At 42.1% G+C, this 27,535-nt stretch overlaps 1 protein-coding gene across 1 annotated transcript; it reads left to right on the top strand.

Moving 5' to 3' along the window:
* Window positions 1–786: 786 nt before the first annotated feature.
* On the top strand, window positions 787–27,535 carry LOC128981444 (cytosolic phospholipase A2 epsilon-like). The gene is made up of 20 exons (XM_054400232.1): window positions 787–813; window positions 2,373–2,445; window positions 10,538–10,674; window positions 10,985–11,116; window positions 12,302–12,342; window positions 13,297–13,339; window positions 13,865–13,928; window positions 15,278–15,438; window positions 16,503–16,595; window positions 17,211–17,248; window positions 17,932–18,088; window positions 18,837–18,973; window positions 19,488–19,710; window positions 20,921–21,035; window positions 21,710–21,847; window positions 22,546–22,653; window positions 23,686–23,877; window positions 24,289–24,455; window positions 26,225–26,408; window positions 27,297–27,535. The coding sequence occupies exons 1-20, from the start codon at window positions 787–789 to the stop codon at window positions 27,533–27,535; spliced, it is 2,469 nt and encodes an 822-aa protein (XP_054256207.1).

Below are 27,535 nucleotides of genomic sequence, written 5' to 3' on the forward strand. Positions count from 1 at the left end.
AGTAACAACATTTTTGAGAAAGTGAGTGAGCCTTCAAAGCTTTGCCTTTACAAGGGGAGCTCTCTATCACTTCCAGCAGGTGAGCTGGGAATGGTTTCATGCATTACTTGTCTCAGCAATAGCTGCTTGACTGAAGGACAACTTACTGCCTGAGCTGAGCAAAAATGGAAGGTGAGATGGGGGATGAAAAAGACTTTCAGATGTGTCTTTAGGCAGACCCACCTCCTCCCTATAAGCAATAAAAACCTACAAATCTTTTGTATGCACATCTGTTTCTTCAATGCCTTTGGCCAAAGAAGTCTTTGTTGCCCACTCCTGGGCAGCCAGACGGACCCTGGCTGGTGTAAGTCACCTCTACACAAGTGACTGAAGTTTGACAGTTCTCCAATATGCTAAAGCAGATGGGACCTCCTCAAGAAGAGGGAGAGATGCTTAAAAATATAGAACATTTGCTCAGTGCTTATAACTGTGAAGGCAAGATCTCTTTTAGGTCTGAATATCCCTCTAACTACAGATGCAAAGACCATCCTCCTACCGCGCCCAGAACTGGGTCTGTGCCTCAATACAGGTGTGCAGCATGCACTCACCTGCTGGGCATCGAGGAGGAGGAGGAGCTGGGGATTGCTCAAGTGGAGGTGGAGAGGTGAGGCAGCACTGAGTCAGGCACCAACACACCAGCCTGCCTGCTCCTGGCAGCTTAAAGCACGAGAACCTGCCTGATTGAGACTTTTTCATAACCATCCACTGCTATATCTTGTACCTGGCTTGGACGTGGAAAACATCACAATGGGGCTGTTCTACAGTAAGAGCCAGGTAAGAAAAGGAAAGAGAAAGTTCTGTGAGGAGCTGTGCAGGCAGCTCCTTGGTGGCAGAGGGGACCTGCTGCAAGAAAAGTCATTCCATATCTTCAGCTCTGAGATTTCTTCTTTAACACCATGGTTGAGAGCAAAGCAGGGTTGCTGCCTGCTTAGTGACTGCTTAGTGCCTGCTTTGTGCTTTGGCCTTCAGGAATGAAAGGATTTTAATATTGCAATAATTTAACTATTCTGATAATCCCCAATTAAAAAAAAAAAAAAAGAATACTTTTGGACTTTGCTGTTGTTCTTTACTTGACTAGACTAGACAAAACATCCCACTGAGGAAGAATAAGGAGGTATCACCAATGTCAATGAGTGCATGGAAACTAATATTAGGTGAGGTGTTAAACATAGCTCTCTCTGAAATTGGTGAGGTTTTTGGTCCTAAGGGAATGAATGGTGACACATTGTTATATACTGATCTATGAAGTTGTAGCAGTGATATTCCCTGCTCTACAGGTAGTGTGCATGAACTGCCTTTTCTGTGTTTTTTGCATCACTGCATAGTTTTAAGCTTTCATTTTTGGTCTTCTTGTTGTTTAGTTGAGCTATTTTTGGTTTTATTTTTGTTTGTGGATGTTTCTTTTTGGTTTTGCTGGGGTTTTGGCATTTTTTTTTCAATAATTTCAAGGTTTTTGGTGATTTATTGGTTGCTTTTGGTGGTTTCTTTGTGGTTGCTTTTTTCGTTTGTGTTTTTGTCCATTTGTGTTTCATTTAGAGCAGTAAATGTGCTCGATAAAAGAAAAGGCAATTATCTAGGGAAAAAAGTACCTCACCTGCAGGCCCCATACTTTTGATCAAGTACTATGTATGTCTGATCCTTGCTTAGAATGAGAGAGGATGACAAAATCAAATCAGTTTCCTGGTAGGTTTATTAAATTTCTTTTGATAATGTCAGGAGTTTTTTCATGATTTCCATTGGTACTTTCCTGTGAAATTGCTTAAAGGAAGATTGGATGAGCACAGTTTTTCAGAGGGAAATAATTACAGAGTTGTTGCTTTCATTCTGCCTTTTTGGGAGTATGTCAGACTTAGCAATGGAGTTTATAGCTATAAAGCAGCTGATGAGCAGTGTTGTTACACCATGATATCGTTACTAGTTCCTGCCCTGCTAGATTGTCTGCTGCACGTTGTGAAATGTAGTGGATATAGATGACATCCTTTGAATTTGCAAAGGCCAAGATGTGTGTCAGCACTATTAGTAATGCAGCAGGGCTCCCTATCATGTGTTTCTCTGTGACTGGGTTGTGTCAGACACACCAAGCTGAGGGCTACCACAAGTTTCCTCGTGATGGAAAATGGAGGACATCAGAGATTCAGTCTGTGATAAGAATGTACAAACCTCACTGAAAACCTTCTGGGAAGAAGGAGAAGACAATGTGCAAGGAAGACCCTCAGCTCAGAAATGTTTTGGATGGTTGGAATTGAAATGCTTAATTCAGTGCTGTCTCTGACTGTGCTTCTGTTCTTCCTCTCTGCATGCTCATCTCACGCATTTTGTATGTTGCTCAACAGACAGAACCATCTCCATGCAACTTGCTCACCGTAAAAATCATACGGATGAAAAATGCCAGGAAAGCAGACTTGTGTGAGTATCTGCTGGGCCCCTGGAGCATCCACAGGCATGTAGAACTACTTGGAATACAATCAAGTGTCACAAACACTACAGAGTATTTATAAAAGGAGAGAGAGAGAGAAGATGTGTGACTGTGGTATGCTGAAGATAAGGTAACACAGTTAGAGGGTGTTATTTATTCTTTTATCTTTGCCAGCATAATGCTGAAGTCTAGGCTCTGGTTATAGTTCAGAAGATGATTGCACAGAATGCATAAAATGTTTCACATTGGAATCTGCAAAGAAAGGATTTTATTCACAAGGAAGCCTGCCATAAGAAGTTTAGATGGGACACTTCTTTCTGTGATTCCTTCTTTGCTAGTGTCCACCAGGTGCATCCTTAGGCTTACCATAGAATATTTTACATGGGCTCAGGACTGCATACTTGGCATCTCTCATGGGCTGTCAAATTTGATTCAGCTAGAGGAACAGCCATGTTTCAAAACTTATTTGAGGGCTCACAGTGTTTATGTTCTCTGCTCTTCATTATTTTTACAAAATGTCCTGCAATCATAGATATGTAGAAGTTTATTAATGCTCCATAAATACCTGAACTGCAAAACACTAGAATACAAGGTGTGGATGACAATTATCTCCAGTCTGAAGAGATGGCTGATTGTCTTGCATTCATTCATTCATTCATTTATACAAATAAGAAGGTCTAAATACAGGAAGTTTCTGTAGGAACCAGACCAAACTAATTTGTTCAATGAAAATGATACAAGACAAGGCATTTATTTGAGCCCTTCCAAAATTATTTGTTTTGAGTTCTACTATAGTTTCTCTAGAGACCAAATGAATATGAAGAAGATTTTTAATGAAGAGAAGTAAGATGCTGTTTTGTTGGGGAAGAAGAATCTATGAACCTTCCCACTGGACTAATTCTAAAATGCAGAAAGGAGGTTTGAAGCTCAGTTGATGTCTGGAGAGAAATCCCATGCTACAGCTAAAACCTGTTCAAGGGTACAAACGTGCATTCTCAGCTGAAAGAAAGATGTGAGGAAAACTACAGCCCTTAAATACCTCCTCACATAATCTTCTTCTATTAAACCATCTTCAACATCAAGAGCTCACCAAACTTCCTCTCCACCCTTTTCTCATCTAGATCAATGCTTTTTCTTTTTGTCTTGAAACTACTTTTATCCTGAAGGGAGTTTCCTAAGTTTTGATGCTGTCCTTCCCAATACTAGAAAGTTTCTAGAGCAAAGGAGAGGTATTGAAATGCTTAGGCATTTCTGTTTCCCAGTCCTAGACACATTCTAGCAGCCTGAGAAGCTTCTTAAAGGAGCTTGAATGGCAAAGGTGCTTTTGAAGTGTGACACAGGATTTGGACACTGATAAATCCACATGGGCTTTCCAAGTTGAGGCTGTTTTGCCCTTTGCTGTGAAATATTTGCTGGATGTTGCCTGCAAAATAGAATGAGACATTCACCACCAAGCTATCATGTCTGAAACAGTAGTATTAGTCAAAACATTGAGGGGAAAAAATATGCACAAACTAAACAAAAACAGTACATGAAAAAGGTGAATGTGTTGCTTAGTGGGTACTGCTGTAGAAAAACCAAATCATGCCAGTTATGGCACTGCCTTGCTTATGCATGTTGTTGAACTGGGCTTTGTTTAACAGCTGCTGAATTAGAGCAACATTTGGTTTTGCTGAGCATAGATTTGTCAGTTGTGATTATCAGAAAGCTTGTTGCTAACTGCACGTGACTTTCACTGACGAGCAGTAAAATGGGAGGCTTAGTATAAAAAGATGTGCCACTTGTACAAAACTTTGCTGGTTTGTGTGTAAAACTGGGGCATGGGGGGATATTGTTAAGTTTTTTCAGTCATCTTTACAGTTCCTTAGAAATTAGCTTGATGCTGCCTTAGGAAAACCAGAAGCATGTGGACCTCCATCACCCGCAACAGAGTTCTTTACAGTACCATTTTCCTAACACTGATTATGTTTTCCTCTTTCTTCTTTTTCCCACATCTGTTTTTAGCACTTTCCTTTTCCTATAAGCATTTCTAAATAGAATGAGGTGATAAGTAGCAACTCTTTTTCAGTCATCTTACAGATTTTTAACATTTTAAATCAGCCGCTTCTATCTTGGCAATGGCAGCCATCCTTCTGTTTCCAAAGTGAATCCCATTTTATTCTTTTCTCCTCTCAAGATCCCTTCTTGCACTAGGTTTCTGTGAACTGTTTGAATCACCCTATTTAATATTCATCTGGGGTTTAGAAGTTCTCCCAACCTGGTGCTGTGGGTTAGTTTAATTATTGATGTGTTCTGTTTTTCAAGTAATGGAGATGACAAAATTAATCCGTAACAACAGGCTCAAAACCACACTAACATCTCCTACAGAATAGATAAGACCTTTAATGGATGTTCAGTGCATGAGATAGGTTTTTTTTTTTTAGCTAATTTAAATTGTTCCATGTTGCTTTTTAAACCCTGAATCTTTTTTAATGAACCCTGGACTGTTCTTTCTCTTATTCCCACTGATCCAGCAAGTGTGTAAATGATAACATTAATTTCCATACATGTGTATTGAGGCATAGCTGTTATCATTGATGCCACCTGTGAATTTAGTGCCTTGTTTGCGTTCTCCACATTCCCCCTTCCCACTGAGCACACCCATGTTCCCATCAGGCTCGTTGGGGCTCTTGATATTCCTGGACCTGTGAACACTTGCCAGTTCCCAGATTTGGGTGTGTGTCCCATCTGCAGCCCAATTCCCTAATGGAGTGAGACTTGGATGTGCACCAGTCCAACCCACCCTTAAAAACACAGCTTTCTCTGCACAGATTTTCAAATTTCAAGATCAGCCTCTCACAATCCTTGGTCAACCACTACAGCTCCAGAACTGGGAGAGCTTGGGAGCTCTCCACTGAAGGAGATCACAGATGCCAAAAATTTCTGTTGGCTTCAGATGGGGACTGGACAAGTTCATAGAAGAAAAACCCAGTGAAGGCTGGCTTAGGAAGTCTCTAAGTCTTCAGTTGTGATGGGTGAGAGAGCATTTTATGATGCTTCTCTTTTATACACTTCGCCCACTAAACGTGAGGCATATTATTCTCTGGCACGGATGTCCATCCCCAGAAGACCAATGGAAAAGAGAAAAAGAGAATAAAGAAAAAGGTACTGTAGAGAAATGAAATAATCAAATGGAATTAACAAATGGAAAAGAAAACAAAATAGAGTGTTCTGTAAACTAAAAATAGGCAGCTGGATGGGGACACTGAGATGACTAATTTTAAGCCACCATTCCCTGTTCCCTGAAAACATCCAAGACCCCTTAGTGGACCCTTGTTGTGGCCCTTGGTCTAAGTGGGTGTTAACTACTGTAGAGTTAAAAATATCCTTCAGCATTTTCTTAGTAAGACAATTGTATTTTTGGGCAAGTTTTATGGAATATTATTTCTTTCTTTAAATTAGGCTTGTTAATTTTGGAAACTTCCAAGTTTGGAACTTTTTAAATATAAAACTTATATACTTTTGGATACAATATTTTATAAAATTGTTAAGTATGTTTTAAATTTTTTTATCTAAACCCATGTTTTATGGCATTGCAGTAGCTGTTCTGCCACATGAAAGATCAATCCATGGAAAGGCTCTTGAGACTGTGAATAAAAATACCGTCCATGAGATAATTGTTTGAGGAACTATGGTCCCTTGTGAGACTTACTGCAGGAATCTGCAGTCTTGCTCCAGTGTTTTCACAGAATCATAGAATGGTCTGGGTTGCAAGAGACCTTCAAAGGTCATCTAGTCCCACCTCTTCTGTGGTAAGCAGGGGCATCTTTAACTACATCAGGTTGTCCAGAGCCCTGTTGAGCCTCACCTTGCATATCTCCAGAGTTGGGGCCCCAACCACCTTCCTGGGCAACCTGTTCCAGTGTTCCACTGCCCTCATAGTAAAGAACCTGTTCCTAATATCCAATCTAAATGTGTTCTTTTCTAGTTTGAAGCCATTGCCCCTCATCCTATCACTGCAAGCCTTTGCAAACAGTCTCTCTCCATCCTTCTTGCAGGCCCCCTTCAGGTACTGGAAGGTCACTATAAGGTCTCCCTGGAGCTTCCTCTTTTGTTCTTGCACTGCTGTGATTGTTTCATTGTTATTTATTACTTACTTCATGGTTTAGGCAGTGGCAATTATACACCAACAGCTTATTGTTCTAGGTGCTGCTTGAAATCTTGTTAATACAATGAGGGGATATGGACTGATAAAGCCCCACAAGGGAGAAAAACGGGGGGAAAATAAGGTTATTTAGCAACATCTCAGCAAAGGTGTGTTTTAAGGAGGGGTTTAAGTGAGGCTAGTGATACTGCCGTAGGAATACTTGTAGAATGCTCCATCCAGTGTGAGGAGCTGGGTGAGATAAATGTGAAAGCTTTTTATTGAAGTTTAGCTATTAGGAGATTATTGCTGAATGCTCCTTGGAAGCAGGACCTGGTCTCCCAAGAGTGAATGAATTTTGATAGTCTGACTTTGAAGGGACCTGAAAAGGAAGATGTTAACTTCCACAGAAGTAACCCACATTCCTATTTAAAAAAGAAGGTAAGAAGTTCCAATGATCTAAACTACCTATTGTTCTGCAGTCTAGAAAACAGCAGTGCCTACTTGCCTACCCACTCTCAGCCAGGTCTCTTCTCTGCTTCACAGTGTGGTGAGAGTTCATATTTCATGACATGGGTGTGTCCAAATGTAGGGAGCCATGATCAAGGAGATGATCTGGGCAGACAAAGTTTGAGACCACATTCTTCGTTCAGATCCTTTTAGCACAATAAGAAAAACTACACCTTAACAGTCATGCAAAAATCTAGCCCCTATAAACAGCCTCAATGTGAGCACTAAAAGGCTGGCCAAGAGGAGGAGGATGCCCAGGTCTCTGCCCAGGTTACGGGTGGGCTGGAGCTTGTGTCTGTTAGCATCAAAAAGGGATGCAGAATTACTTTAAATTTTTTTTGGCTTAGCTCTATTTTAATTTGAGCTATGAGGTGGATGGGAATTTAGCCCAAGTCAGAACAGCTGGTGCCATACCATTTGGGATGCAGCATGGTGCTGGGACGACGGTGTTTTTCAGCATGGGTCATGTTCCTGTAATGTTTTCTAATAGTAGAGCACAATTAAAATCTGGTCTTGCTATTAGCCTGGAAGATAATTAGCAACTAGTGTAATAACTGGGGGAAGAGACTATGCTTTCATAAACACCTGCTGCCACACCTGCTTTTGGTAGGATATTGCCCCACAGTGATACCACAGCTGCCACCTCAAGCAGGTTTGCTGGCTGCTCACGTGTGGTGGTGCCGGGGAGGGACACAGCAGGTGGCTGCTGTGAAGCTCTGCTGCGTGTACCATGTGCGAGTGTGGTCGCCATGGTTAGGTGGTGCTAGGCTTCCCTGCCAGGGTAATGATGATTGGCTTGCATGTGGCTGTCAATGGCAGCCTCGTGAAGAGGTGCAAGGCACAAGGCAATAGGATATCGTGCTGTGGCAGACCAGCTTGGGCACAGGCTATGCTGTGCAGTTCCAGTTCTCTTCTCTGCTTGTGCCTCTAGAAGGTCAGGCAGAATGCAGGCCTGAGGTGTCTGAGACGTGTAAAAGAGGTTCCTGGGTGTTGTAAGTGCCTGTCCTATAACACCTGGAAAATACTTCATGAACAAGAGAACACCCCTGAAGTACAAAGGGCATCATCAAACACATTTTGCAGATGGGAAGAGGGAGCTGTTTGTTTAACAGCTGTGTCAGAAGCCCCTCAGAGAAAGTCAGGGATGTGAAATGAGAAGCCAGACCTCTGCTGTTTGATGAGTAGTTATTTGTTAAAGGTGTATCATACAGTGCAGTAGCAGACAGTGAGGACTTGCAGAAAAGAAAAAAAAAATAGTGGACTTTTCAACTGATACATTGTTCTTCACAAACAGACCTAGTCAGAACATGTATTGCTGTTTGGGAAGTGTCAATGAAATAAACTTTGGATTGTTCACAAATTTATGGACTTGGGTCCTCCTGATCTCCTAATAGGGGCGAGAGTTAATGGCAATCTGTGCTGATAACAATCTGGACTTCCTGAAAGCCAAACCCAGGATTTTCACACGGAAATTTCCTGTATACACACAGAAATTTTGGAGTAATTAGGACTGATAGAAGCTCAGGTGGTTCCTGTGTGTTTTGATTAAAAAAAAAAAAAATTCCTGGTATATACCACAACCACCCTCATCAGTCAGTGTCTTTGTTTGTTTGTTCATTTGCTTGGGTTTTCTTGTTCAGTTACTCAAACAAAGATGACTTAAATCTCAAGAGAATCAGCAGAATTAAATAAAAGCTGGTTTTGTTGATTTTTCAGCTCTACATAGAGTGTGATTAAAGGGCCAAGACAAATTTTTCTGTGTTTCCCAGGTCTGCAGATAACACTAAGTGGGACAAGACTAAGTTTAGTCAGATGAAGATGTCTGCTGTGTGATGACAGGAATGCTTGAGTAGGTGGTGTTACAAATAGAAGAAATATAATGTTAATGATGGGATTGGCATGTACGTGCAATCGCCCCATGCTATCTTTGGCACTTGTGTGGGTTGCTGTCCATAACTAACAGATCTTGTTCTGTAGGGTGATCATCTATGACTTCTGAGTGTGGGTCCACAGGATTGTCCATCTCATGATTCACGTTTGCCTTTTATTTCTTAAGAACTATGACAAGACATATTTGCAGGCAGATTATTCTGACCTCAGAACAAAAGTGCTTGTTGATGGTGCAAGCACTGCAGATGGCTGCTGACCACTGTTTCATACTGAGGCTTTGCTCCTGAATGTCTTTCATCTACAGCAGAGCTTAAGTGGGAATCCAAATTTTACAACTGGCCTCTTCATCTGGGAAAGAACAATGAAACTACTAAAGCTGTCCTCCCTACATCTGGAGATACTAATATTCATAGCTGACCTTTAGGACCTAAATAGACCTCTAATTGAAACATCAAAGCTAAGTCAAGGGAATCTTGTGCAAAGAAGCCACGTCACCTTGCTCTGTGCTGGGAAGCACAGACAAGCTTTCACCTGCCCATCAAGTGTTGCAAGTACCCTTGTCCCTCTCTGACTGAGGAACACAGATGCAGGTGAAAATAGTGACATTAAGCAATGTTTTTTATGCAACTTTACCAGTAAAAACTCTCCCTCAGGACATCTGCTTCTCAAATCTAATGTTACACCATTAGAATGTTCAACATTTCGACACTTTTCTTACATGTGCTCATTTTAATTCACTTCCCAGAGGATTAAATGCAATTCATCTTCTCCACAGGTTATTCTTTCTCTTGATTTTTTTTTTTCTTAAAAAAATCTGTTCTTGAGCAATATGGTATGTGTGTGTGTTCCCTTCTTCAGCTTTCCAAAAGGGAGGAAGGCAGACTGAGATCAAGTGTCTTGGTGGAAAACCTGCCTTCTGTGACAGCGGTGAAGCCTTCATGGGAACGTTCAGTGCAATGAGATCCTGTCCCCACCATTGTGTTAGCATCCAGATGTGCTGGAGAAAATAAAGGACGTTCCAAAGAGTAGCTAGAGCTACCATGGAAACATTAAGACATGCCCATGACTACCTTTGGAAGCCCAACATGTATGAACTGGGCTCTGTGTGTCCAGCAGTGACCATCACAGTTGTTAATGTTATCTGCTTTGTCTTCCTGACAGGCAGCTGAACCTTCCGTGGTGCCAAGCCCTGTGAGACACTCATGTGTGTGCCTGGCCCTGTGCATATGGGTGGCTCATCAGTGTTAAAACCTTTGAAGTCCTATATAGATGGGTAGTCTGGCTATGTATGCCTTGTCATAGGAATGCAATGTAACTGCATGTTTTGAATGTTTCTTGAGTTTTTCTAGCAATTAAAAGAAGTAGTTCTCAAGAAGAGCCAACTGAGAGGCTTCCAGAAAGGGTAGAGCAAGCTGGTTGTCCAGCACTAGCTCTATGGGTCTGTGTTCTCTGTGTTTTCCTGTGTACAGAGCTTAAAAATTCATGTTGTGCAACACCTTACAGGGTATTAGATGTGTTTCATTGGTCTCTTGGTTTTATACCTTCCCTGTCTTCAACAGTGACCCAGTCAGACTGCTATGTGAGCCTCAGTCTGCCAACAGCTTCAGTGCAGCAGTTCCGCACTAAGACAGTCCAGAACAGCAAGAACCCGACATGGAACGAAACCTTCCACTTCACCATTCAGAGCCAGGTTAAGGTAGGAACAGCAGATATTCCCAACAGAGAGCAGACTTACTCTGTAGCCCTTCTACACCAGGGATCTCTCTGAGCTCACCTGCTAAATATTCACACCCTCTCATTTGAGGGCTTCAGCTTTCAATGGCTGGACAAGACCTGGATAGTCAATTGTCTGTAGAGTGCAACTGCAAATTTTCTATTTTACTTTTGTCTTTACTTTTATTCTTAAGCTTCTTTACCAAATTCCTTTAGCTAAACCAAAGTACCTGTGGCGTCTGACGAATGTTACACAATCTATAATTTTGTTTTGTGTGTGTTTTTGATTTCAGAATATTCTGGAGCTGAAAGTTTGTGATGAGGACAGAGTAACTGAAGATGACCATCTCCTCACTGTGTTCTTTGATGTTTCCAAAATCCAGCTTGGAGAAAACATTCAGCTGAGTTTCCAGCTGAATCCACAGGTATGAATAAATTTCAAGGGGGGAAATAAGGAGATATGATCAGGTGAGAATGTGGTTATCTCATCTTTTCTCTCACAAGTCCCATCACATATAAGCCTTCCTCACTGATCATTTAGCTGTTTGATTATGTCCATCTCTTTCAGAGGTTGATACCCAGTGTTGCTTCTGTAGATTTTGGGTGATGCTTCTACAGAGAGACTGAGCGTTGTTGGACTTGATTGGCTAATTGGTGGAATGTCAAATTATTGGCAGTTTATCCCAGTGGTTTTGGGTGTCCCTTTGGACCTTGAGCTGGTGGTTCCAAACTGTGCATTATGTTCTGCTAACGTAAAAATACTGATCTGCAGTTGTAAGCTGCAGATCCAATTCTCCTAAGTGAGTTTTCTAGCAGGTCTTGGTTTCATAAGGCTGGGACAACTTTATACTGAAGCTTTAAGGGCAGTGTTTAGGCCTAGAAATACTTTACTGATTCGATAACTCTTTTGGACTGACTGGGTTTCCATGCTGCCTTTTCCTTACTGCTCATACTAGAGACTGACAATGTAAAGGGAACTGCACCAAAAACCTGTGAGGGAGAAAGCTAAGACCAGGGTGAGGAAATTACAAAAGGCAAAGATGAGCACTGAGCATACAACAATGCATGCAAACTCCACCAAAACCAAGTACATCCTCCAGAACACCCTGGACTTTATATGCCTAAGTGTTCCACCATATTAACATGACACTAGGCTCATCTGCACAGCCTGTGGATGAGGGTTGAGATAGGGGCAGGATGATTTGCTTGCACCAGAGAAATCCAGCCTCACTCATGCTGAGGATCAGTGGGGAGCTTTGAAAGTTTGTGGGAGAGGAGGGAAAAGGGGAATTTCAGGTGGCCTGTGAAACAACAAGATGTGACTCTATGGTTGGAGAAAATGGGAGCAGCCACCAAGAGGCCCTGCAGCATGAATGGCATTTGGCCTGCAAGGTCTAAAGCAGGAGTCTGCTAAAATAATGGATATGATGTTACAAGAATATGACACTAGAAGTATAGTGGATAGGATATGAAGAAAATCAAATCTGTTGCATGTGCAGTAACAAAAGATGGGCACTGCCTTATAGAGTCCCCTGAAAAACAGATTCCTGTAGGTATCTCTCTTCACAGGAGAACCAGACTGCAGTGACTGCATTCATTTTCTTTTGCAGGGAAAGGAGGAGCTAGAAGTTGAATTCACAATGGAAAGCAGGTGTGTAAGGTCCAATAGACATGTAAGCCAGAGACAAAATGTTACTGACACAAAACATCAGTGTAGGCTTGCAGCCCCCCAACAGTGAATCAGAATAACACAGAGGGGGAATGTTGGGTGTTTGGGAAATGCTTGTATAAAGCATTTAACAGAGACAGGGTGCATCACAGGGCATGATGTGCATCCATCTACACCAAACATCCAGACACACAGAGAATCTGGCACAGATGCTGATGGGAGCACAGAGATGTCCCTGATGGCTGCTGCTCACCAGGCTGCAAGGGGCTTTTCTCACAAGAGGAAGTTTTAAGGTTCAAATCCCTCTTGCTCCTTATTGTGACATCCCAGATGCTTTGCTTTTTCATAAGAATGTGAGAAAATGATGCTTGGAATTTGTCTGAGTTATGGGAATAGATTAAAAAGTTTTTTTTAACTGTGTTTCTATGCTGACTGAACAGTTAATGGAGAGAATGAGCATGTAAATCAGTCCTAGCACTGCTGTTGATTTTTAAGGTAAATAGTAACATTTTGTCTTTTGTTGTTGTTGTTGTTGTTACGGCGTGTTGGATGAATTCAGCATCTTTTCAGCACTGATTCCTCACTTCTGAACTGAGCAATATGGGGCAATAGTGTAATTTAGTGTAAAGTAAAAACAGTGTGAAGTACATCCCTGTTTAGCTTTGCTTCAGTGGTCAGAAAACAATCCTGCCTGATCCAGTAAGGAGCTCCTCCATCCAGTAATAAATAGTATAAAGTTCAAACTCAAGCCTGTGAAGGGCAAATTGGACTGAATGTCCAAACAGCATTTCTGATGCTGTTTGCTCCTGCTGCCTGTCCAAAGATGGACTTTCAATGATAAAAATAATGAAATAATAATTAAAGAAAAGTTTTTTTAAAACCAACCAAACAGAACAGTGCTGGTTTTGAATCTATTGTTTTCTGTTTGTCTTTCAGCCCAGATCCTCCTGAAAACATTGTTACTAATGGAGTTTTAGTGGTAATTTTTATTTCATAAATGCTCTCCCTGCTACATAGCGATGGTTATTGCGAAGCTGGTGTTAAAGGTACCAGGAAGTTGCTCCATGTGATGGCACAAGGGCATGGGCTGAGAGGCAGGCTAAAGCTGGTCTTGGTGTTGGCTTTCCCACACAGTCCCCACTAGTGACTCATGCTGGGAGAGGCTGAAGCTGGGAAAGCTGTGAGCTGCCACCAGCACTCACCTCTGCGCAAACCAAGCTGGGCCCAGGCAGACTTCCCCTGTGGCTGATCCTCCATCAGGCTCTTGTGGGGCTGCTTCTCCAGAAGGGAGTAAGCAGATTGCTTCTCTTTCCTTCTCTCTACTCAATCTGTTATTTCCCACGTGGAAGCCATCTCCCTAGACCTGGGAGGGACATTACAGGCTGGCACCTTTTCTCCCTCGAGGGGCACAGCCCGAGACCCCACACATGCCTGAGACACCAGCTGGGGCAGAGTACTGCTGACAGCAAGCAGCTATTTTTATTTTCCTGGTTGTTTCTTGCAGTCCCGTGAAGTTTCCTGTTTGGAGGTGCAGGTGAATGGTGGGAGGCTGAAGAAGGACAGTACGGGTGAGCCTTTCACTGATGTACAGAGCAAATCTGGATGCCACTCAATGGCAAAAGTGCTCAGTGTTTCACACTTGAATGTTCTGAAATTATTTAAGCTGCTATGCAAAATCTCAGTGGTGCCAGTGGCCTGCGGAGAGGGGGTTGCAGTTGGTCAAAAATGCACTGATTATTACAGAGTGTGGTGTGAGGAGTATGTGGTCTGGCTTTACCACAAAATACTCTATGATAGCATCTTGTCAGACACTGATAATTTTCCCAAGTATTTGTGCAGGGATTTTTTTTTTTTTTGAGTCCTAAACTGGAGCTAACTCCTGCTGTTTCTAGATGCAGAGATAAAGAAAATGGGCAGAATGAGGACTGGGCCTCTTTTATCATTTAACTTCTTAAAATTTCTTTAGGTATAATGTAAAAAACATGCTGCTGGGTGGAACACAAGGCACACAATATAATTCCACATGTGTAAACTGTTGCACATTGTAAACTGCTTCTCTACCATGTCGAATTCATGCTTGTGGACCTGTGTATCTCCTATGCAGCTTTTGAAACTTCTCACTCTGACATCTCTGATGTCCCCAGTCCAGCAAACTGCTTAAGCATGTGGTTGATCCAGCTGAGCTCAGTTGTCACAGCAAAGAAGTTTGCTAGATGTAGCTGAAAATGTTTGAGTGGGATAACTCTTCTGAAGGCTGATTACATACTTTTGATTTACGGAGTATATTTTCCCCTGAACCAAGGCTGGCTTCATTCTGTATAAAGATCTTTTATCAGTTACTTGAAGAGACATATCTGGGACTTATTAAATGAAGGTCCAAACCCAGACATTATTTTTTGTAAGTGCTAGAAATTATTTCAAAAGGAATATTACAGGTTGAAGTAAAGGAGAACATGATAGTAGGACCGAGATTTTACTGATTCTGAAATGTCTTCTGCTAAAAAACTAAAGAAGTTTCTCCCAGAAGTCTGAAAATCTCAAATTACCTTATGCACCAGAATAATATTTTTGTAATACAAACTATCTTATCACTGTCGTACTTGGAAAATTTCAGACTTTCAGGAGAGAGTGCTTTTTTACCCCCAACCTGTTACCAGCTGTGAATCATGTCACAAACAGAGTGGTAGTCTCAGCAATCACAGTGCTGTGGTACTATAGGAACAGTTACTATATGACATATTCTGCACATGAGCTCTAAAGCTGAAAGTCAAAGGCTCAGACAAGTGAGTCTATTTATTTATCCTACAATTTGGGTACAAAAAAGCAATTGCTTAAGAAAGCTGTGTATTCTATTATTGTACAAACAAGTTCCCCACATTTTTTGGAAGAACTTAAGTTTGAAACTCCTTTGCTTCAGAGAGAAAGTTTGCACTGACTGTGGACGGGTCATATGAAGGAACCAAGACCCACACGCTGAGCTCCTGCCTTTGCCCGACCTCCCCAGCCAGGTTCCACTACATCAAGTACAATCAGTCGGCGCTCACCGTGTCTCTGCCACGGCGGAGGCGGCTCAGCAGGGTACGTGGTCACCCCTAACGTGTAGCTGGCTCTTTGCTCTGCGTTTTCTGGGGAACCTCTGAGTGCTGAGCATGTGTGTAGGTCACAGAATCACAGGATCAGCCAGATTGGAAGAGACCTCCAAGATCATCAACTCCAACTGATCACCCAACCCTAACTAATCAACTAGAGCATAGAACTAAGTGCCTCATCCATTCCTTTCTTAAACACCTCAAGTGATATTGACCCCACCAGCTCCCTGGGCAGCCCGTTCCAATGGGAAGTCTCTCTTTCTGTGAAGAACTTCTTTCTAAGGTCAAGCCTAAACTTTCCCCTGTGCAGCTTGAGACTGTGTCCTCTTGTTCTGTTGCTGGTTGCCTGGAAGAAGAGACCAACCTGCACCTGGTACAACCACCTTCAGGTAGTTGTAGGCAGCAATAAGGTCTCCCCTGAGCCTCCTTTTCTCCAGGCTAAGCAACTCCAGCTCCCTCAGCTGCTCCTCACAGGGCTTGTGCTCCAGAACCCTCACCAGCTTTGTTGTCCTTCTCTGGACATGTTTGAGCAACTCAACATCTTGCTTGAACTGAGGGGCCCAGAACTGGTCACAATACTCAAGGTGTGGTCTAGCCAGTGCTGAGTACAAGGGCAGAATGACCTCCCTGCTCCTGCTGGCCACACTATTCCTGATGCAGGCCAGGATGCCATTGGCCTTCTTGGCCACCTGGGCACACTGCTGGCTCATGTTCAGCCTACTGTCAACCAGTACCCCCAGGTCCCTTTCTTCCAGGCTGCTCTCCAGCCTCTCCGACCCCAGCCTGTAGTGCTGCATGGGGTTGTTGTGGCTGATGTGTAGAACCCAGCACTTAGACTTGTTCAATCTCATGCCATTAGACTCTGCCCATCTATCCAGCCTGTCAAGGTCCCTCTGCAGAGCCCTCCTACCCTCTAACAGATCTAACAGGTCTGTGTATGCAGGGAACTGGGAAGTGGACATATGTGAGGCACAGGAGAGTGCTTTTATCTCATTCCTTACCCCAATTTTTGTATAATAGCTAACTTTTGTGCTTTTTTACTCTCTTTTCCAGTCTATATCAAGTCAAAATGAAAGGAATATGAATGAGTCTGTGACTCTAGCTCTGAACTCCCTTCCTATACAGGAGAAGATAACAATAGCAGAGGTGAGAACAAGCCTTTCTTAACACAAACCAGCCAAACACACATTCAGTTTGGTGGGTGATGAATCTTACAGTTCAGTGATTCAGCTCCCATCAGACATGTGTGCTACAGCATAAGGTTTGAATGACAGTCACTCTGCACCTATGCAATATTTATTTTGTTCCTTTTGTTCTGCACATAGTTCCAGGTATGCCATTCAACCCTGTTCTGAGTTTAAACTCATTTCCTCAGGACATATCTAATGTGTTCATCTACATGGTATGGGAGCTAACAGTTGTGGATATGACAATCAGGACGTTTGCAAAGGGCGAACCTGAAGCAAAAGATAAACCAGAAAACATCCCTATGCCTGTTGCTCAGATGCCCAGCTTTCAGTGACATTCCCAGAAAACAAAGGTTAAACTAAGTGTTCAGCTATGAAAAGATGAAGGGCCCTGAGCTGCCCACCTGGCTTGTGTGAGTGGCCTACCTCTAGTGAGCACAGACTGGAGGCCATTGTCTTTCACACAACCCAGACTGCCTGCAAAGATAAAGAAACAGCCTGTAGATGGAGTGGGGGAGGAAGGCACGGATGAATGACCTGAGCATGCTTACACTGTTTGTATTGTGGTTTTCAGGACAGGACAATTGACCTGTACACAACGTCAAAGGAGTGGTAAGTGAGTCTCCAGGAAGATCTGATCCTCTCACTGAGAGGTGTTTGCACCTATGCGTAGCTCGTTTGAAATCAGCAGGGATCCATGCAGGCTCAGTTGTAAGCAGAGGTGTTCTCATCTTCAGGCTGCAGTCTTTTGTTTACCAGGTTCTCCTTTTTCAGTGATGGAGAATTAAATCATGGGCCCCTTTCCCTCCAAGTTTGCAAGCTATTAGTGCATCTCAGTAAGTAGATTTTGATTTGTGAGCACTATTATGCCCACAGATGGAGAGAGCACCTCCACACAGAAATCATATTTCTGTATTGTACAAATGAAATCACACCAAAGCCTGGTAGCTGTTTTCCTGATCAACTGCAGTGCCTGTTGGCAGCAGTTACCTCATTACAAGTACATATGGCAGGCACTACTGTGACTTGGAAAGTTAATTATACAAGAAAATAAACCCAGAAGTGTGTTGTAGGAGCTTTGTTAGCATAGCAGGACACTACGTCATGTTCTGCTCTGCCTTCCCATTTGCGTTCTTGTTAGCAGCTACAGCAATTAGCAGAGGTCTGTCTGTGGTGATGCTCTTTCTCATTTGTTATGCTATATTGTCCACAAACAGGTCTGTAAACACACACAAACATAACCAGAGTTGATCATGGCAAGCAATAATGTAATAATGTTTGTGCCCTGGTCGCAGGACTCAGGGTCTGTGTTTCAGGCCAAGAAACCTAGACGCCCGCCTGGGGTTTGACCTGTGTGCTGATGAACAGAATTTCCTGCAAAACAGGAGAAAGGTGGTTGCTGCTGCTCTGAAGGAAGTTCTTCATCTGGAGGAAGATCTGCAAGAGCACGAGGTAATCAGGAAAGGCACTGCTAGGTGGTTTTTCTCATTTGTTTCCCTCGTGCCTGCAGATGAGAAGTGATTTCTCACTGCTATCCAGATGGGGAGTGAAGACCTCTGTCAGCAGCTCCTCCTCATGTTTGCAGCCATGGTGATCACAGCTGGAGAGGTCAACTGTCTGTCCAGATGTTTACAAAGGCCTGTAGTGAGGTGTAAGAGTTTCAAACTAGAGAAAAGTAGATTTAGATTGGATGTTAGGAATAAGTTCTTTACCGTGAGGGTAGTGGAACACTGGAACACGTTGCCCAGGGAGGTAGTTGGGGCTCTATCCCTGGAGATATTCCAGGTGAGGCTCGACAGGGCTCTGGGCAACCTGATCTAGTTGAGGATGCCCCTGCTGACTGCAGAGCGAGTTGGACTAGGTGACCTTTGGAGGTCGCTTCCAACCCAGACCATTCTATGATTTCATTAGCAAAGTCTCCATTTCCATTTGACTTTCAAGTGAATTATTTGAAGGAGGCTCAAAACAATGAGTTTGGTCCATGATTCTTAAAAATCCTTCCTGAATTGCAAAGATCTTGTAGCATAGCCTGCAGGGAGGTACAGGAACATATATCAATCACAACTCATAGAGCAATGTTGCTTTATTGATAATTGTTATATTTTACTTGTGTCCGGATATTATTTTTGTATGTCTGTCATACTTTGTCATGGCTGTGCCTTAATATCACTTTTCCACTTTACACTTTTGTGTTGAACAGGTGCCCATAGTGGCTGTGACCACAGCAGGATGTGGGATAAGAGCACTCACTGCCATGTATGGCAGCATTTTGGGACTTCAAAAGCTGCGTGTTCTGGACTGTGTTTCGTACATCAGTGGCTCATCTGGCACAACATGGTGAGGAGTCATTTGGATGACGTTGTTTGGATCTTGTGTTAAGCAAAGCCCATGCTTTGCATGGTTTTGTATCTCTACATGGGTAAAAGGGTTCTATTTTGCTTACATTTTAAGTCTAGGAATGCCAGGGTCACCTGCGAAAGGGCTCTTGTGCATCACATTTTGGTATCACTAAAGAAACTTGCCCCTAACCAGTAAAGAGACTTTACTGGAAATGCAGAAATCCTAAATCTTATGCAAATGAACATTTATGGTTATTCACCATTGGAAAGAAACAGCATAGACAGATGATGTAGCTGCCTGTGTGGGATCCCAGAACAAGTGATTTTTGACTGATTGTCTTAGGCTTGCATTTCTGATTAAAGTAAGCTCGAGGAGAAGAATAACCAAAAGATAAAAGAGTAAGTGCTCATAGCCCTGCAAAGCACATCCTCTGACTTTCAGAAGCATCTGAAGCATCAGATGTTCAGAAGCATCACTTCTTTCTGCTTTCCATCATGTTTCCTGCTTGCAGGACAATGACTAAACTGTATGAAGATGCTGACTGGTCACGTAAAGATCTTGGTGAAATAATTATTGAAGCTCGGAAGCAAGCAGCCAAGTGCAAGATGGGGGCTTTTTGCTTGAGAAGTCTGAGGAACTATTACAGAGAGCTGAGCCAGAGGACCCAAGCAGGACATAAAACATCTTTTATTGATCTGTGGGGGCTCATGATTGAATCCATGTTAAATGATGGGGTAAAGTCTATACATCTTTCTTTTCATAAAGTTGACGACTTGATCTTTATGACCATTACAAGAAATTAAATACCTGGGAAGAGACACCTGGGTGATAAAACTGTGTTTGCTGTGTAGGCAGAACACCACTTATTAAGTATCTTGGAGATGTAGCAGATGTCTACATTGGAGCCTAAATTGTGACTGAATATAGAAATGCTCAGATTAGCTCTGGTACTAGCATGATAATTAATGTTGTAGCTGTCCCATATTTTTTGAGGTTCTTAAGTGTTTAGTTTGGTTGGTTTTTTATGGCCCCATGCTTTTATGTCTTCACTGCTGCAGTACTTACACAAGCTGCAGTCACGGCTTGAGTGCACTGCAGGTGTACACCATATGTTGTTATGCACTTTGAGATTTAGTGCTGAGAAAGTGTATAGATCCAGATCTCCTGAGACAGCTACAGGAACTGTGATTTTTGCAGGTTCCTTTCAGCTACTTTGCATTTGATCTCTCAGGACCTCCCATTCCTAATTTTGTTGTAATGACACAGGCAAAACTTTCCACGTGAACCAGAAGACTGATGACAGCTGGAGAAAAAGCTGTTTGATGTTTTAAATCTTGTAAATTTGGTTTATATTTTATCTAGGTGAAACAAATGCAATGAAATACTCTCATTTCATATCACATTTTACACTGAATTTCTGGCCTCAGTGCTGCATAGCAAAATTTGCAAGAATTTAATTTGGCTGAAATAGACTCAGTCTTCACTTAAAGTATAAATTTTGAGTATTGGACTGCTCAAGGATTTCTCCTCTGTGGATGTTAACTTTCAAAATTAAAAAAAAAAAATTAAAAATTGACTAGAAGGGTCATTAACATGCTGCCTTGAAGAACTCATATGCTTAACAGATAAAGTGTGTGATAACATCTAGCTTACCCTAATCTGCCCTATTTTTTCCGCTTACATTTACCAGTCCAAGGTTAGAATAGCATGTAAAGCAACTCATAACTGATGTTGTATACTGAATGTAGAATGTGGCTAGTTATCGTAACAACATCTATTTCTGTTCCCATGACTTTCTTGCACGCTGTTATTCACACATGAACATGAATTTAGGAGGAAATTCAAGAAACTATAGCCCATATTCAGACTTCATAAACTGACATCTTTAAGGAACTGATTGGGGTTTTTTTGTTGTTGTTTTTTCTTTCTTTTTCCCTAATGCAGAAATGCCACCACAAACTTTCTGATCAACGCCACGCAGTGAATCAGGGTCAGAACCCACTGCCCATCTACCTTGCTCTTAATGTCAAGGACAAAGTTGCCACTAAAGATTTTAGAGGTAATGTTTCAGTTCTGGGAAAGACTTTTTATCTGGGAGAGGGGAGGTGGGAGGAGGGAAGGACACATGGGGCATGACAGGCTGGACACACAGAGAGTGGGGAAACTAAATAATAATGAATTAGTTTAAATTCTCACTTCAAGCCAGGAGAAGTCCTGTTCAGAGATGTAAAGTGTAACTGGGCAGCCACAGGATAGACAGCAACAGTTCAGTATTCTGTATCATCTCCTGGCATCTAAGAGTAATATTCAGACATTAACTTCAGACTAATAACACAGCATAGATCTGTGACACTGTGTCAGAAATGCTATGAATTCCTGAAGTGATTCACAAAAGCTGTGAGTTTGCTTAATGCCTGTTTATCGTGGTTGGCTAAAGGCAATATAGCAACTGAAGTCAATCCATGTTCTGGTCTACCTTTCACGAGAAAACTTCTCCCTTGCTAGATAAAAAGAAAGAACAATTTACATTTTCCCTTAGCCATGGAGTTGCTCTTTCACAAACCCATAGAGAGTGTGGTAGCAAGTACAGTGGTGGCTGTCAGCAGGCTCTGCTCAGGGCATGTGCTTAGCCAGCTTGCCTGTGAAGGCTGACACCTGGCAGGTTTATTCCACACCTGGCAGCCTGACAGTTTGTAGAAGCAGAGCTAAGCTTGTTGGTCTGTGTGTTGGCAGAGTGGGTGGAGTTCACACCTTACGAGGTGGGCTTCCTCAAGTACGGCGCCTTCATTCGTGCCGAGGATTTTGGCAGCGAGTTCTTCATGGGTCGCCTGATGAAGAAGCTTCCTGAGTCCCGGATCTGCTTCATGCAAGGTGACTCACAAGCCTGGGGAGGGTGACAAAATTTTAATACAAATGCTAGTGATTGTGGAAATTAGTTCCCAGAAACCTGTTCTGTGTGTGACTGTAGAGGTGCTGTGTCAGTCACCTGGAATTCAGTATGCCTCCTGAGACTCACTCAACTGCCCTTGCTAGCAAAGGTGGTTTTATCAGCTGGACTAAGATAAAATGAAACTAAACCTTCAACTAAGTTGTTACCTACCCTCAGGACTGCTTTTGAAGCATTGCGATTTCCCATAGTTTTCATTTGAAGCATTGCAATTTTCCATAGTCTCTCAGTGAGACTTTGTTGAAGTTGAGGGAAATGTTGAGAAGAAATAAGCAGGGCAAGAAAGGGGGGAGTCAGGGAAGGAGCTGGCTGAAAAATATTTCTTTATCAAAGGAAAAACGAAATGAAAATAGGAAAACGACAATGTAAAATTTCTAAAAAAGAAAAAGAAGTTCTAGGTAAAGCATGACAGAAGGGAAAAGACCTTGAAATTTCTTCTAAAATGTTTTCATTCTGAGTTAGCTCTACCTCTGAAATACTTTTCTGGACTTAAGCAAAACTGGCTAGAAATATGACAAAGTTGAAGAAGAGCTGTGGAAGTATCAGAAGAGAGTTTTTCAAAGAACTTCCTTGTGTTTACCTCAGCACTGCTTATTATATTATACCTCTCCCCACTTCCTAGGAATGTGGAGTAGCATCTTCTCCAAAAACCTCTTGGATGCCTGGCATGCAGCTGACAATTCAGAGGACTTCTGGCACAGGTGGACCCAAGACAAAGTCACTGAAATAGGTGAATCTTAAGCACATTTTCACTCTGGCTTCCCTCCTCCAGACCTCACTGCTAGGGTAACTGCATTCGTGTTCCTCATTTTCTGAGTTTTTCTGTCATCTTGCTGCTCCCAGCCTTGGGGTTTGGAAGGCACCAGGAGAACCAAATTATTTGATTTTACTTATTAGTCAGTGCTTTGCTTAAATAGTGAGATTGTTATTAGCAGAAAAGGCATCATCAGACTTTAACACAAATGAGATAGGGATAGATAGATAAGGTGGTCCTGACATCCACCTTATGTTTTGAAAGGCCTGGAAAGACAAACTGCTGTCAAAACCTCCTGTCAACTATTTGTTGGTCAGAGAGAAGCCTGAGTGTTTCCTTTCCAATATCTATTTGTCCTGCACAGTACAGCCCTCACTCAACATCTGAAGTGAAATATTTAATAGAGGTTGAGGGAAGTCAGAGTAGTGCAGCTCTGTTATGTGAGCTGACAAGGCCATTCCTTGAAAATACTCACAGAATGACAGAATGACAGAGTCAATAAGGTTGGAAAAGACCTCAAGGATCATCAAAGTCCAGCCTGTCACCCAAGGCCTCATGACTACTAAACCATGCCACCAGGTGGGTTGGAAAAGACCTCTAGAGTGATTCATCAAGTCCAACCCTCCTGCTAAAGCAGATTCACCTGGAGCAGGTTGCACAGGATCATGTCCTGATGGATTTCGAACATGTCTAAATGTACAAGCAAAATGATTTTCTGGGTTTTGTTTGGTTGGAAAAGTGAAATAAAGATGCTTTATGAGAAAAACATTCCTTTGGCCAGATGTTGCCAAACAAGGTTTAGAAAAACAAAAGTAAGTTTATATTTTTGTCAAGAAATTAACCATAACGCTCAGCAGACCATAAGGAAAAAGAACACAATGCTGAGAGCTGTGAACACAACTGCTATTGGTACAGAAGAGTCTGTGAATTCTTCTCCTATTTGTACCTAGCCTCCTCTTAACTGTGGCTATAATTCAGTTGCATGCCATTTATGCTATGTATCTCTAGAGGAGCAGCCAGACTTGCCTGAGAAGCCCTATGAGATGGCTACATGCATGTTCACTCCTACGAGCGGCCTCTCCACCGCTCTCAGGGATATCCTGACTGACCGCCCAGCTGTCTCCAAGTACCACAACTTCCTCAGGGGCTTCCAGATGCACAACGAGTACATCCAGCAGGAGCATTTCACAAGATGGAAAGGTGAGGACAGCACTCCTGCCTCTCTGGTCATTGGCACAGCAGCTGGGAATCAGTGAGGGGTGTTTGTATGTCCTGAAGAGAATTTAGTGAGTTTTGTGATTAGCTGTTGCTGACAGGTAAGGATGGAGAATGAAGTAGCTCCTCACATATTTCACTTCCAGTAACACAAAAGTTCAGTTTTTGGTTTGCTCCATCCCATCACTGGGCTGGGGCTTTGCATATTCTGCCTATATGGTGCAGTTTGTGGGTTTGAACACACCAGCAAAACATGAAGGGAGCTTTAAGATCACCACACGCAATTCTAAAGCAAAGGGAAAACCCTGAATGGGAGAGACACCTTCCTTTTGCTTTCTCTCTTGACAGATTGCTTTCTTCCTTTGATAAATATCTCTGAATCTCTTACTGTTTTAGACACTTTGCTAGACAGCTCTCCTAATGACCTGAGAAACAACTCGGAGCACCTGGAGTTGGTGGATGCAGCTTTCTTCTTTGAAACCAGCTGCCCACCCCTTCTGAGACCAGAGCGGAAAGTGGACGTCATCATACACTTAAATTACACTGGTGGATCACAAACCTTGGTGAGAAGTCTCAAAACTTTGTTTACTGATTCCTTTACTTTCCACAACTGTCAGGCAGGTGTCTGTAAAACACAGAACTTGGTGGAATTTAGTAGCACGATGTTTCCAAAACTTAGAAGAGGAATGAAAATTCCCAGAGAGAAAAATGCCCCTGTTTTCCTCAAACTACTTTTTGGAATAGTTCTAAGTGCTTCACCAGTGAAATACAGTAGCACAGCAAAGCTATGAAAGTTGAGCTGCAACTTCAGTTACAACTATATATATAGCATTTAACAGCACAAATACAGCCAGGAAAACTTTGTCTGTGGTAAAAAATGCTAAATTTAATCCACATTTTCGTTAAGCATATAAGATTTTCTCTTTTTATTTTAATATGTGATATAACCTAGTAAGAGAAACACAGAATCACAGAGTGTTAGAGGTTGGAAGGGACCTGAGAGATCATCAAGTCCAACACCCCTGCCAAAACCAGAATCACTTAGAGTAGTCTGCACAGGAATGCATCCAGGTGGGTTTTGAAAGTCTCCAGAGAAGGAGATTCCACAACCCCCCTGCACAGCCTGTTCCAGTACTCTGTCATCCTCACTGTAAAGAAGTTTCTCATGTTGAGGTGAAGCTTTCTGTGTTCAAGTTTGTATCCATTGTTTCTTGTCTTATTACTGTGTACCACTGAAAAGAGATTGGCACCATCTGTTTGGCACCCAGCCCTCAGATTTTTGTAGACTTTGATCAGATCCCCTCTCAGTCTTCTCTTCTCAAGACTAAACAGCCCCAGGTCTCTCAGTCTTTCTTCATAGGGTAGATGCCCAAGTCCCCTAATCATCCTTGTGGCTCTCCATTGGCCTTTCTCTAGCAGAAGAATTTCTTCTTTTTATCTTTCAAAATAAATAACAGTTTTTCAGCTTGAATAGTGAGCTTGAAGCAAGATATTAAATGCATTTGCTGTTTTTGCAGAAGACACGAAGTTCAATGCTTAAGATTCCATCATCTTTTTTCAAGTGGAAGATACTTTAATGTTGCTCTTACACTGTGGTGCCACATGAAAAATATTTACCTCTCTACTGCAGCTGAAAAAGACCACATGTCATAACTTGCACTTTCTTCTACCCTGAAGTCTTTTAGAAATAATTCAAACAAACAAAGGTGGTACTGGAGTGTTTTGTTAGATAATTTAACAAAGCCAGTCATCACAAATGAGCTTTCTGATGAATGTTTTGATTGCTGTATTTTGTGGTCTAAAATATGCCAGCTTGAAATCTCATGTTATTTTTAAAATGGAAAGTTACAGAAATGGGCAAGTTGGTCTCAAAACCCTGCAAAAAGCCTGTCGAGGTTAACTTGCAACTTACCCTACCATATAAAGAGATAATGTGACTGAATCTTACTGTCTTGGACCACAAATTAAGGTTTCTTTTAATTCTACATCTTTCTGACTTAGTTCTCATTTAATTAATGATGCTCTATGAGATGCTTTGAACTAACCTGTTCTGTTCTTAGATAGTATTTCCATTTTAGAGACATGCTTTGGTGCATAATTAAACCCTGTTTACCATTTTGATATTAGGTATTTTCCTGTAAGACATTTTGCAAATAGTTCCTCAGGCAAGATGAAAACAATCCCTGGGTCTGCAGGTGCTTGTGTTATTGCTGGCTGTCCAGCAATATCACTCTCTTTTGTGCAACTTGGGATGAATTACTGGTCTTTGGCAGCATCCTGACCTCGAATATCTTTTCCATTCCTTATACTGCTGCTGTTGGGCCATGACCAGCCCCTGAAGCAGACTTGCAGATACTTCTCGGAGCAGGGAATTCCATTTCCCAACATTGGGCTGAAGGATGATGAGAAGAACATGAAAGAATGCTACATGTTTGATGGTGCAGACACCCCAGGAGCTCCTTTGCTGCTTTATTTTCCATTAGTGAATGACACCTTCCAAAGATATGTAGCACCTGGTAAGTTAATAGCACCAAGCTAATTTTATCGATGCAATGAACTTTCTCAATCTCTGGGTGTTTTGGTTTTTTTTTTCTCACCCCCAAACAAAAATCCCTTGTTAGTTTGCTCGTTCCTGCTAGTGAATACATTGCAAAATGGGATGACACAAACCGTTTGCAAAATCAGGTGCAATCTTGTGCATAATTTTAGACAAAGTCTTGGTGCAATTCAGTGAAAGAAGAGATGTGTTCCTCAGGTAGAGGAATGGGAACTGGTTGCTTCTTGTGATCTCCAAAGGTTTACTTTAGCATATAGAACAAAGCATGCTTTTCAGATTATGCATTTTTATGACAGTCAGATCCAAGGGAGAATTGCCTGTGCAGTATAAAATGGTTCTATGGAACGCCCTGTGTTTTCTATCTGGACTGTTTAATGGTGTTGGGTGTATATGCTGGAAAATCAAAGCAATAGTACATAAACTAATACAATCACTGTGTCCTTTTGGGCTAGTACTTGAGAGGCAGGCTTTAGTTTTATGATGATTTCCAAGGCTACTAATATTCTGCTTTCTCCTGTCCTATATGTCTCTTTATTCCTTTTACTTTTGCTATGTATTCTACTCAAGAATCCACAGGAAAATACTTGAGAGCTTGTGACCACATAAAATGCTGTGCCAGGAGCTGGCCAGTAGAAGGTGCTGGTTGCAATGCAATAATGTTTAGTCACACAATTTCTTTCTTTTTTTTTTTTTTTACTCCAATAGACTTTGTTCTGATGTTTGTATTTTGGAGATCATAGTACTGCACTTGTCTTCATAGCAATTGCATCCACATTCTTGGTATAGAGTATCAGAGTACTGTAATTCCTTGTGACTATAAAACACCTTCCTTTTTGGCCCTTGACAGGCATGGCACGCAGTGCTTCTGAAATGGAACAGGGCAAGGTTGACATCTCCAGTTTCTCCTCCCCATACTCAACGAGGGAGGTCTCACTGAAAGCAGAAGATTTCAACAAGCTCCTGAAGCTGACCAATTACAACATCATGAACAACGAGAACATGATTCTTCAGGCTTTGCGCACTGCTGTGGCACGGAAGAAGCAAGCTCCAAGCCAGCCAGCATCACAAGCACAGCCCTCTCCCTGA

The sequence above is a fragment of the Indicator indicator genome, chromosome 4, assembly GCF_027791375.1.
Source record: "Indicator indicator isolate 239-I01 chromosome 4, UM_Iind_1.1, whole genome shotgun sequence".
Classification (NCBI taxonomy): Eukaryota; Metazoa; Chordata; class Aves; order Piciformes; family Indicatoridae; genus Indicator; species Indicator indicator.

Excerpts from the sequence above, each read along its gene's own strand:
- LOC128981444 (XM_054400232.1), top strand. The coding sequence starts at position 787 with ATGGGGCTGTTCTACAGTAAGAGCCAG. Across the intron at positions 11,117-12,301 it reads GTTTCCAGCTGAATCCACAG|GGAAAGGAGGAGCTAGAAGT; the intron begins GTATGAATAAAT and ends TTTCTTTTGCAG. Across the intron at positions 21,036-21,709 it reads TGCCACTAAAGATTTTAGAG|AGTGGGTGGAGTTCACACCT; the intron begins GTAATGTTTCAG and ends GTGTGTTGGCAG.